The following is a 12,463-nucleotide window of genomic DNA, read 5'->3' as shown; positions in this document are numbered from 1 at the left end:
TGTTGGCTGTGAAATTCATATATAATTTCTTGCCAGTTTTGTATTAATTATAGGAATCAAAAATGTTGTCAAAACATTTTGATCTGATTCTCTGATATACTGATATAAAATGTCGCTTATATCTTTACAGAGCTACAGAGCTACTGAGCTAAAGTGAGTTACTGAGCTAAAAGAGTGATATATATCACTGAGTTCAAAAGATATATATCACTCTTTTCACTTTAGTGATATATTTTGCGCACCTCTACCCATCAGTATAAAAGCCACTCAAAACCCGCCTGTCCTTCTTTAGTACTTCTTGTATAGTTTGTGTCGTTACAAGAAGTAGCTCCATGTTTAAAAATAAATTGAAACACTCCAAATACCAAATGTTGTCGCGGGGCGCTGTGTGTTCGGCGGTGTGGTGGTATGCCACGCCGCCACCTAACCTGCGACCGTATAGGGGTGCGGGCGTGATGTTGTACGGACGGCCTTCTTCCGTCCGGCGCCGGAAGCCCGCTCGTGGTGATAGTCGTCGCGTCGGGGAGTTGCGCCTGTCCCGTGCCGTAGAGAGGGTAGGTGCGGGGAAGGGGTGACGTGCAATAGAAACAATAATTGACGTGCAATAGAAACAAGAGTGTAGGCCAGCCAAAGCCTTTTCCCTATCCCGACCTAACCCCTACTTCCTCTTCTTGCGCAGGAACGCTTCCGTCTTCAGATTTTCCTTCTTCTTCCCCAGGAGTCTTCTTCTTCTCCAGGAGTCTTCTTCTTCTTCAGGAGTCTTCTTGGAATTCTTCTCTGCTGAGACCATGCTTAGGCCGGAAAACTGGTTTTCTGAGCTACCCCAGAGCAATACCGTAAAGAGAGCCGCGCTTTTTTAGGCCCATTTTCATGTCATTTTCACTTTGGCTGACCTAGTTTTTCCTCTTTATTTATTCATTTCCCAAAATTTACATATATGTGTTATACATCGTTGGAATCCTCATAATTAGCCCTATCTAGCTACATAAGTTATATATTCATATCTCAATTACTTACGAAGTTATTCCCGAAAATATTACAAAAATGTACAAGTTACGTCATTTTACATGTCAATATTCCTAATTATCTCGAAATTATCACAATTGATTCTTACTATTCTTACATCAATATGAAGCTAGAAACATATTCCAGGAGATAACATAAACATTAGAAATATAAAACATGTATAAAACTCAAAAACTTAACCTTAAATACAATCTTCATAAAAATACCTAAAACCTCTTAACAAAATACTACAAATGCGACCGATAGCGCCATCTACCGTGTCTTATCCTAAAACTTAAAACTTACGTAATGTATTTTCTTATTAAACTTATATAAACATATTCAGTCGGACTTATAAAACAAGTTAATTACAATTATTCATAAAATATCGTTAGTCAGTCGCCGACATCCTCCCCCTCGTGCGTAGCACCAACTCCTGGCCCGGCGACTCCATGCTCGTGGCTCGACGTGACGACCGCCTCCCCGCAGTCTGGCTCGCTGGTCGATGCTCCACCGCCTGTGTCGTCGACCGCTTGCTCTTCATCACGTCGTGCTGGTACCAGTAGCACCAACTTGGAGCTGGGACGTTTCAACACGCCCCCTGTAGTGCGCACCTCCAGTACCCTGGTGCGACCGTCGGGCCCAGGGAAGGTTCGGACCACCTCCCCCCGCGGCCAGGCTCCTCGTGGCAGCGTGGAGTCCACTATTAGGACCGTGTCTCCACACTGCAAATCTCTTGTGGCAGCTCTCGCGTCGACTCTTCTCGGGATCAGAGTTGGAAGATACTCTTTCACCCATCTGCTCCAGAAGTGGTCGGCTAGTCGCTGCGCAGTCCTCCATGTGCGCCGGCCGGTGAGGTCTTCGTCGGTGAATGTCCCCAATCTTGTGCCGCAGGATCTCCCAATTAAGAAGTGATTGGGAGTGAGGGCACCTTCTTCGTTGTCTTCGTCGGCTTCGATAAGAGGTCTTGAGTTCACCAGGTGCTCCGCTTCCAGTAGCAGAGTGTGCAGGACTTCTTCCTTGGGATGCCTTTCCTTGAGGGTGATCGCTAAGGCCGTTTTGATGGAACGGACCAGGCGCTCCCATGCCCCGCCCATGTTCGGAGCCCCAGGTGGTATGAATTTCCACCTGATGCTCGTCCGCTCGGCTGTGGTGATGAGGTCTTCTTTGTTGAGGCTGGCGAGGGCTTCTTGAAGTTCCTTGTTGGCCCCCACGAAGTTGGTGCCGTTGTCGCTGAAGATCGTCTTCGGCATCCCCCTTCTTGCTGCCATTCTTCGTAGCGCCAGGATCATGGAGTCCGTTGACAGAGATGCTGCCAGTTCCACGTGGACGGCTCTGGTTGTGAGGCACGTAAACAGAGCGCCCCACCTCTTCTCATGACGCCGACCCACCATGATGCTCATGGGCCCGAAGTAGTCCACGGCGGTGCATGTGAACGGCGGTTCCCCATGCCGTAACCGTTCCAGCGGGAGATTCCCCATCGACTGGAGTCGTGGCGTGCCGCGGTACACCTTGCACCACTGACACCGATGAACCGTCGCCCTCACCACAGACCGTAGTCCCAGGATCCAGTAGCGCTGCCTCAACTCGTTGATCACCGTCGCGTGGTTACCATGGTTAAATTCTTCATGGTAGTACGCGATGAGCAGTCTGGTGATGTGGTGCTTGCTGTCTAACACCACAGGTTTCTTATCTTGCCGAGTGTATCTTGCCGCGTCGATTCTTCCTCGGAGTCGTAGTAGTCCATCTTCCATGACGACATCCAATTTCTTAAGCCTGCTATTCTTCTCGAATGGCTTCATCTTCTTGACGCAGCGTACTTCATCTTGGAAGCTCTCTTCTTGGCTTCTTCGTAATAGGATCTTTTCGGCTTCTTTTATTTGGTCGGGTTCGAGGGGAATGAATCTTCTTTCTTGGGTGTTCTTGTTCACGGGCTTCATTGCTACCTTGGCTTTCTTCTTATTTCTTTTCCAGGTAGGATCTTGACGCTCAGACTTGCGGGACACGTTCACTGCGTGTTTCTTCTTCCGGCACAGGTCGACGAACTGTAGTACCCTCGCGGTCGCTCTTACTAGTCGAGTCCAACTTGAAAACTTGACTGGGTTCGGAGTCGGATGCCGGTCAATGGGCTTCGCTGCCCCCACTGTTGACCTCTCCTTCTCTTCTCCCGTGAGCTCCGCCTTGAAAGTACGTGGTTTCGGCCAATCTTCCTCCTCTTGTGCCCGGAATGAAGGTCCGTTGAACCATCTGTGTCCGCTCCCGAAGTCCTTGGGCACGTCCCTCGTTGCGTCGTTACTATCGAGATTCTTTACCCGACTTTCATACCCCTGCTTCAGTGCCGGATCCAGTTTCTTTTCGATGTTCCTTAACCGGTTTTCCGCTTGCTTGTAATTGTCGGGCATTTTCCCTTCCTTGTTTTTCCATAGCAAGCCGGTCTTGAAGCGCCCATTGTCCAATCTCTTTGTCGTTTCTTCTAAAATTGCCAGAGCCCTTTCTTCTATGTCTGTGGTCGGTCGACGTGGCTGGATCCCCAACGATTCCACGGCGAAGTGTTCCTTGATGACCTTTTCCAAATCCTCTTCTTTAGAAGACACGTGCGCGCAGGTTACGAAGTTCACAGGTCTTGATGCTGCTCCATCGGACCCGTGTAGCACCCACCCTAGGTAGGTCAATGATGCTACGGGTTGACCTCTTTTCCCCTTGCGTGTGGCTCTGGACACGATGAGCTCCCAATTGTCTTGTCCGATTAACAACTTGGGTGACTCTTCTTCATAATACAATTGTTTCGACATTGACTTGAGATGAGCGCATTCTTCGATCCTTCTTATTTCCAACCTCTGAGGCGTCAGGTTGATGTCATCTATCGTACGGGCCCCAGAGATGGTTCTCTTCTTGGTCTGGTGCATTCCTTTCAATCTGACGTTGACCTTCATTGAGTCTTCCTTGGAGATGGTCTTCCCACCCACGGTCTCCAAGGTGAGTGCTTCCACGGGTCCTTTGAGGCCGATTTGTCTTGCAATCGCAGAGTCGAGAAGCGTGACAGTTGACCCTTCATCCAGTAATGCCAGGATCCGGGCAGCTCCCTTCGGTCCATATAGCTCAACAGGAACCATCTTCAAATATGCCTTCGCTGTCCTTGCAGTGTTCACCGGGAGCATGACGTTATTCGCAATTTCTTTCTTCTCCTCGGGCTTCGGGTGATCCCATCGTTCTTCATGAAGCACGAAGTGATGCCACCGCTTACATGTCTTGCACGGTGGACGCCGACATGTTTCCTTCCGATGTCGTCCTTGGAGACACTTGAAACACATCTTCGACTTGGTAGCGACGTCCCACCGTTCCTTCATTGGCAGCTGAAGAAATTTGCGACATTCGAAGAGGTGATGCTCGTACTGGCAATGTGGACAGGTCTTCTTTTCTTCCACTTGTTCGGACGTGGTGTTCGTGAATTGACGTCTGGGAGGCTGGCGCGGCTGCTGCGTAGTCTCCTGCGTCGCGTATGGTCCACACCGGTCCGCTTCCCTGTTGAGGAACTTCATTAAATGCACCAGGTCTGGATCTTGATCTTCTGCGTCGGCGGCGAAGTCGTACCACCGATACTGCAATACCGCCGGCATCTTGCTCACGATAATCCTTACCATTTCCGGTGAGTGTAGATACTGCGGTCTTCTTAGCCCCCGTATTGTCGCGACGGTGTTGTTCACTCGACTGGCGAACACGCAGATGTCGCGCGCATTTTCGTTGATCCTAGGAAGATTCTTTACCTTTTCCAGTTCCATCAGGATCAGGGCTTCTGGTCTTCCAAACCTTCGACGAAGAGCTTCTATTACTTCTTCAGGAGGGCACTCTGAATATAATAGGCTCTTGATAGCCTCCCTTGCCGTGCCCTTAATTGACCGCCGCAGCCGCGCCATATTCTGTGCTTCCGTAAACAGCGGTGCGGTGTCCTCATATACCGTCCTGAAGGCGATCCATTCTTCGCTTCTTCCATCGAAGTCGGGTAATTCATGTACGTAATTAGGTTGCGATGCATTCCTCGGAGCAACACTAATGGCCTTCATGATGGCCTCAGCCAATTCCTTGGTCCCGTTGCTTGAAGGTTCCGCTTGGTCTTCAGGCTTGACGATAGTGACTGGAGGTTGACTGGCTCGCCCCTCCCCGGACACCCCCAGTCGGTGCCCCTCCCCGGACACCTCCCCCTGATGCCCCTCCCCGGACATCCTCTCCACCGTCGACTGCACCCACGTGTGGATGTTCGCGTTATGCGACCAGTCTTCATCCTCGACCTCGGACTCTTCATTTTCCACCTGGACCAGCTCCCACTGCGCCTTGGCGAGTTCTGCAGCTGCCTTTGCTTCTTCCAGCTGTCGGCGCGCCAATTCCAGCTTGGCTTCCATCTCCCGACGTTTCGTCGACTTCACCGACCGCGTTTTCCGGGTTCCAGCTGTTGCAGCAGTTGGAGTAGCTGGAACACCTGGAGCAGCTGGAACAGTTGCCAAGGTGCCTGAAGTGACTCTAGACTCATATGTTGTAAGCATACCCTCAGTTGCGGTGCCCGATGTCCCCGAAGAGTCAGTTGTCCCCTGCGCGCTTTCCGTGGCGCGGGGCGCAGTCGACTGGTTCGGCGACGAGGTTCTCCTCTGGCTCCGTGTGATTGGCATGGCGGCGTCAGTAACCCGACGATGTGACGACTAGCACGATGATGATCCGGCTCGAAGGACCAGCTGTTGTCGCGGGGCGCTGTGTGTTCGGCGGTGTGGTGGTATGCCACGCCGCCACCTAACCTGCGACCGTATAGGGGTGCGGGCGTGATGTTGTACGGACGGCCTTCTTCCGTCCGGCGCCGGAAGCCCGCTCGTGGTGATAGTCGTCGCGTCGGGGAGTTGCGCCTGTCCCGTGCCGTAGAGAGGGTAGGTGCGGGGAAGGGGTGACGTGCAATAGAAACAATAATTGACGTGCAATAGAAACAAGAGTGTAGGCCAGCCAAAGCCTTTTCCCTATCCCGACCTAACCCCTACTTCCTCTTCTTGCGCAGGAACGCTTCCGTCTTCAGATTTTCCTTCTTCTTCCCCAGGAGTCTTCTTCTTCTCCAGGAGTCTTCTTCTTCTTCAGGAGTCTTCTTGGAATTCTTCTCTGCTGAGACCATGCTTAGAACGAACGAACGAAAGCGGTCGTCCTATGCCGCGGCGTGACTTCGCCGCTTGGCGCAGGGTCTGCGGGCCTCGAGGGATCCCTCCTTACCCGGGCAATCTCCTCAGTGGGTACACTGCCCACCGGTGTTGTAGGCTGCCGTGAGGCAGCGGTGCAGCTGTCGGTCCTAACGTGACCTGTGCTAGGCTGCGTGTGCAGATTTTCAGTCCTCCAGATGGTCGGAGGACACCTGCCCCTCGAGTTCACGAGGGAGCGGGCGACCGTCGGGGGGTCGAGCGTGAAGGGGCGCGAAACCTCTCAGATGGGCATGTGGCCCATTGTCGGCGCATGCGTACATACGATGCGCCAACCTGGCCACAAACCTGTCCACGGTCGGAACCTTGAGGTCGCGCTCCAACACGTCGTTCCGAACATAGCGGCCCGCCCCCACGATCGTTCTCAGGGCCTGGCTCTGCACGGAACGGATACGCTTGCGATTGGACTCTGACACCAGAGCGTACCATGCTGGTGCCGCGTAAGTTAGGCGTGATCGGACGTACAACTTGTACACCCTTAGTTTGGTGCGGGTCGGTAGATGGGATGCCAGCACTGGTCGGAGCATCGCTCGTGCAGCACGGGCCTGTCGGATCGCGTGGTCCACCTGGGGCTTCATGTGCAGCGAGCGATCAATGTGACATCCCAAGTACCTAACTGTGGGCTGCCAAGCTACTTCCCGATCACGGAAACGTAGCGGCGGCGGCATAGTACGCCTGCGGCTGAAAAGTGTCGCGACCGTCTTACCGACGTTGACGGCCATACGCCACTTGTCCAGCCACTCTGGGAGCAGGTCCAGCAAGCGCTGCATCCTGCGTGTTGCTAGCACAGGATCACGAGAGGACGCGAAGTACGCGCTGTCGTCCGCGAACAACGCGAGTTCCACGTCCCTTTCCCATTCCTCGAGGTGACCTTCGAGGGTGGGAATGTCGTTTGTGTAGAGTGCGTAGAGTAGTGGCGAGAGGCAGCTGCCTTGCGGCACGCCCGCACGTATTGGGCGGGGGTCTGAGGCGACGTTCTCTACCGATACATAGAACTTCCGCCCATCTAAGAACGACGCTATTAACCGCACCAGCAAAGCCGGCACGGGCGACTCCAACAACTTAAAAACGAGACCAGGATGCCATACGCGGTCGAACGCCTTCTCGATATCGAGAAAGACGCCGACCGTGTGTCGTCCGTAGTTGGCCTCGCTTGTAAGGTGGTGGATCACCCGTGTGAGCTGAAGCGTAGTCGAGTGACCGGCGCGGAAGCCGAACTGCTCGTCCCTTAAAACAAGTGACGGTTGCAGTCGCTTCAGCGCCAGCCTCTCGAACAGCTTCGCTATGGTGGGCAATAGCGTGATGGGACGGTAGCTAGCCGGGAGACGGCGGTCTTTCCCCGGCTTCGGGAGAACTATCACCTTCCCCAACTTCCAGATGGAAGGGAAGTAGCCCGTGCGAAGTATGCCGTTGAAGAGCCTAGTCATAGTGACTAGAGCTCCTCTTGGCAGCATTGCCAACGCCATATTCGGCACACCATCGGGGCCTGGCGCCTTGCGCTTCGGTAGGCGCAAGGCGACCTTCCGCGTCTCCGAGGGGGAGATGAACTCCAAGCCTTGGGGTGGCGGTGTCGGACGCCCGAGGAAGTCCTCTACCCACGCCTCCACGATCTCGTGGTGTTCGGCGACGGCGGCGGATGCGGGATGAGGAGAGAATTGCTCTTCTAGATGCTCCGCATGGATCTCCGCCCTGTCCTTTGGTGCGTAGCACCGCCTGCCCTCCCCATTTAGAAGTGGGCAGACGGGTGCTTTGGCTCGGGTGAGCTGCCTGCTGAGATGAAAGAGTGAGGTCTCGTGTTCGCCAGCCTGGTCGACTCTCGCCTCCCAGGTGGCTCCACGGTACTCCGCCATCTCAGCAGTCAACTCCTCCGCCACGGCATTGAGGTCACGCTTGACCCGGGGGCAGCGGGTGCGCGCCCATAGACGGCGTAATAAACGTTTGTATGCCAGTTTCCTCTCCAGGTGGGCTGGGAGCCGCGCGCGTCTGTGCGTCTTCGATGTGAGGGTGGTTGCTGCGTCCAGCGCCTCCCGGACTGAAGCCGAGAAGGCGCTGGCCGCCGCTTCCACCCCCTCCGGCGTGTGCAGCGAATGGGTGAGTTTAACGCCACCCATGGTGGCTTGAAAAGCTCCCCAGTCCACCCTTCGAGACTGGCGCTGGAATGCCACTGAATCGGCCCCTAGGCCAAGCGTGATGAGTATGGGGAGGTGCTGAGTGTCCAGATCATACAGCACCTCCACATGGACGGGACAACGGAGACCCCTGTGGAGCACTATGTCCAGGACATCGGGACGATGGGACTCGTCCGAGGGAATGTGCGTAGGTGATTCTGGCCCAATCACCTCGTAGCCATTCGCCTCAGAGTCTTCGTACAGCTTGCGTCCCACCTGGTTGGCGATTCTGGATCCCCAAGCCTTATGTTTGGCATTGAGGTCGCCGGTCAGTAAGGTCGCAGCACCATCGTCCAGGATGGTATGGATGTCCTGCGGGTCAAAGAGGGGTCCAGGCGGTCTATAGGCTGCAAACAGCCGCAGCTCCTGGCCCGCCGCACTCACCACCGCCCCAATGGAACGGGTGTGAGTGAACGGCGGGAGCGGTAGTACGTCGTGTACCACATCGCGACGAACCGCTATGGCGGTGCCTCGATAGGCTATGCCTTTCGGCGATATTTCGTCGCGGCGGTACACGGTGTAGTTGGGAATCCGGAAGTCTTGGGCCGGGCGCAGCTTCGTCTCGCCCAGGAGCACCACGTGAACGTCCTGCTCCTGGACGAGACGCCTGAGCCCGTGTTGGTGTAGGGGGAGGTTGCCTCCCGGGTTCCAATACAGCAGCCTAAGTTGTACTGCCATATTGGAACCCGAGAGCGTTCGAGATCACACTTTTAATCGCCCCCACAAGCTCTGGGTACCGCGCAATGGCCTCGCTGATGGCGGCGATTGCCTCCACCAGTTCATCGGCCGGCGTATTTATCCCCAGAGCCTGTAGTGGGCGAGGAGCAGGGGTCGGGAAGTAAACCGACCGTGGGCGAGGAGTGGGGCTCGGAGGGGCCGTGGGGACTTCCGGTTCCCGCTGCGACTGTTTACCCTTGCCCTTACCTTTCCCTTTACGGGAGGGAACCGCCTGTGCAGCAACCGGGGCTGGAGTCGGCGCTGGAGGAGGTGGCTGGTGTTCTGCCGGAGTCTGTGCCGGTGGGGCAGCGGACTGTGCGCTAACCACCGGAGGGCGCGGTTGTCGAACCGCTTTCGGTTTATTCAGCAGAGGCCGCTCAGCCTGTGTTTCCACTTGCTGGGCGGTCCTCTGCTGGTGCCTTTTGGCCTTCCTCCTACTGCCCTGCGCCCTCGTGCCGCGCGGAGCAGGGAGGTTGGCCGGCGCCATGAGCGATGCGCCCTCGGTGGGCGCAAACTCCTCCACGACTCGCTGGGGTACCGGTTCCCTGGCGGCGGTCGCGGATGGCCTGCGTGCAGATGATGTTGGGACGGGCGGGCGGGGTGGAGGGACGTTCATTCCCCTCACGCGCGCCATCTTCTTCAGGTACGCACACGACCTGTTATTGGCCGTGTGCGTCCCGCGACAGTTGGCGCACTTTGGGGTCGCGTCTCTCGGCTCCGGGCAGTCCCCGACTACGTGGTCTCCCGCGCAGCGGACGCATCTGGCCGGCCGGTGGCAATTCACTGAGGAGTGCCCCACTGCTTGGCAGCGGTGGCACTGGGGGGGGCCGAAACGACCCCTCCACGCCTCGATGATGACCCCCGGCATAAACAAGAGCTCGCTTACCCCGTAAAGGCGCGCGAGCTCTGCTTCGGCCATCCGGTCCAGCTGCACGTAGAACACGCAGCCGGGCTTGCCCCTCCTCGGTGGTATGTGGCGGGCGAATCGTGCCGGGAATCCAAGCCGTTTGAGGGCTTCGCTGACAGCCTCCGGGTCTGTCATACTCGGCAGGCCTTTGACTGCCACCTTAGTGGGGCGGTCATCCTGCGGAGTATAACAGAACCAGGAGAGTCCTGGTTCCGTGGCGGACAAGTCCGTTAGGTACCTTTGAATTACCCGGAATTCATCGGCCGCCTGAGGCATAAAGCGTATGCCCTGCCCGAAGGGTCGTGCGTGTGGCGCGTGACCCAGTTTGTCCCGCAACGCGGCGAAGTGCGTGGGCCAGTTGGGCATCCGCTCCACCACCAGGGGCGGGTACGTCCTTCCGGCTACTGCAGCACTCGAGCCCTGTTTTGGGGGAATACCTTGCGCAGGTTGGGATGATCTTGTTGGTGTCGGCTGAATTGGGCGCGGCGATGCAGGCGCAGTCAGCACCGCGGCATAGGACGTCCCAGGCTGAGGTTCGGAAAACGAACCCAGACGCGAAGATTCTGCAACCGGAGATGCAGGAGCGAGGGGCGTGGGTGGACGGATTGGCGGGGTCGCGGCCCTGGGCGCCGGCGACGGCGTCGATGCCAGTGCGGCGTACGACGTCGAGTCCAGCCCGGCGTCCATGGCCGCGGTCCCTGTGGAAAGAGATGGGGGGGTAGGGGAACGCGGGGGAGACCTATGTCTAACTGGCAGACTCACCGCAGCAGCAGCAACCGTCGCACCAGTTCCCGCGACTTCCTCCTCCTTACTATCTTCGTACTCGGACGATGAGTTTGGCGTTTGAGGTTCGGAGCTGTCCTCCTCGTCCTCCACGCGCTGCACCTTCGCCGGCAGCTGTACACTCTCCGGCGAGGTGGATGGTTGGCGCGGGACCTTAGTGGGCCTCCTCGGAGGTTCTTGGGGTCTGCCCGTCATGGGGTTGCCGAAGATTCGCGAGTGGTGTCCTGGATCCGCACTTCTGTCTTCGATGTTGATTGGGGTGATTCTTTGGGTAAATATATCCCTTGTCACCACCTGTCTGGGGATTTTGGACGCTTCCGCAGCCGTCCTTCTCTTAAGCTTCCTCTCTCCCTCTTGTGCAGCCGGGTTGAGGGTAGGGCGAGAAAAACATCTTTCGTCTCGCTCTCCACTACCCTCTTCCCTTCCTGCTTCCTGGGCGGGGGTAGGGCGAGAAAAACGTCTTCTGTCTCGTTCGCCCCCCCCGTCTCCCTCTTCAGGGTCCATGTTGAGGGTACTTCGACCTTCTTGCCACCGCCTTTATGTTGCAGCTGATTTTTTAGCGAGGTTCGTCCCAACACCGGGCCCCTTTTCCATGAAAGGGTGGGTGTTGGGGCGGCCAAAAAGTAGCCGGGCTGCGCCGGCGCGTCGCAATGCGCGTGTGGGGTATGTGCACGGCTCCAAATCGCAGTGCCGAACGCAGTCGCAGGACCATGCTTAGGCCGGAAAACTGGTTTTCTGAGCTACCCCAGAGCAATACCGTAAAGAGAGCCGCGCTTTTTTAGGCCCATTTTCATGTCATTTTCACTTTGGCTGACCTAGTTTTTCCTCTTTATTTATTCATTTCCCAAAATTTACATATATGTGTTATACATCGTTGGAATCCTCATAATTAGCCCTATCTAGCTACATAAGTTATATATTCATATCTCAATTACTTACGAAGTTATTCCCGAAAATATTACAAAAATGTACAAGTTACGTCATTTTACATGTCAATATTCCTAATTATCTCGAAATTATCACAATTGATTCTTACTATTCTTACATCAATATGAAGCTAGAAACATATTCCAGGAGATAACATAAACATTAGAAATATAAAACATGTATAAAACTCAAAAACTTAACCTTAAATACAATCTTCATAAAAATACCTAAAACCTCTTAACAAAATACTACAAATGCGACCGATAGCGCCATCTACCGTGTCTTATCCTAAAACTTAAAACTTACGTAATGTATTTTCTTATTAAACTTATATAAACATATTCAGTCGGACTTATAAAACAAGTTAATTACAATTATTCATAAAATATCGTTAGTCAGTCGCCGACACCAAATACAACAAAAGGTACATGCAATTAAAGTCATCGCCAATAGTAATTATTTTTTTCATTATTCTTCTAATAAATTTCTAATAAATAAACTTCTTAAGGGCTGGTGAACCCGATAATCTTCCGTCTAAGTTTAATAAAAACTTTTTACATATCTCCTTCGCTTATTGACAAGCATTAGATTCTTTGTTGAAATCCTGGAATACCGTTGGTATACTTACATATGTAAAAACCGATGTCTTTTTACCTTTACTGCGATGACTTTAGTTTTATTGAGATACAGCTATAGGCGTCGCTTCCACTTTCCATAAATATATTCTCGAT

The 12,463-nt window shown here is 54.3% G+C and overlaps 1 protein-coding gene across 1 annotated transcript; it reads right to left on the bottom strand.

Annotated features, from left to right (window-relative positions):
* Nucleotides 1–1,400: 1,400 nt before the first annotated feature.
* On the bottom strand, nt 1,401–5,157 carry LOC140746742 (uncharacterized). Its single transcript, XM_073078840.1, has one exon. The coding sequence runs from the start codon at nt 5,064–5,066 to the stop codon at nt 1,401–1,403; it is 3,666 nt and encodes a 1,221-aa protein (XP_072934941.1). The 5' UTR covers nt 5,067–5,157.
* Between the last annotated feature and the right edge of the window lie 7,306 nt (nt 5,158–12,463).

This window comes from Epargyreus clarus, unplaced genomic scaffold (assembly GCF_041222505.1).
Source record: "Epargyreus clarus isolate Ecla_fem2 unplaced genomic scaffold, WU_Ecla_fem_2.2 ptg000013l, whole genome shotgun sequence".
Lineage (NCBI taxonomy): Eukaryota > Metazoa > Arthropoda > Insecta > Lepidoptera > Hesperiidae > Epargyreus > Epargyreus clarus.
This window is presented reverse-complemented; position numbering and strand designations above follow the sequence as displayed.

Excerpts from the sequence above, each read along its gene's own strand:
- LOC140746742 (XM_073078840.1), bottom strand. The coding sequence starts at position 5,066 with ATGAAGGCCATTAGTGTTGCTCCGAGGAATGCATCGCAACCTAATTAC.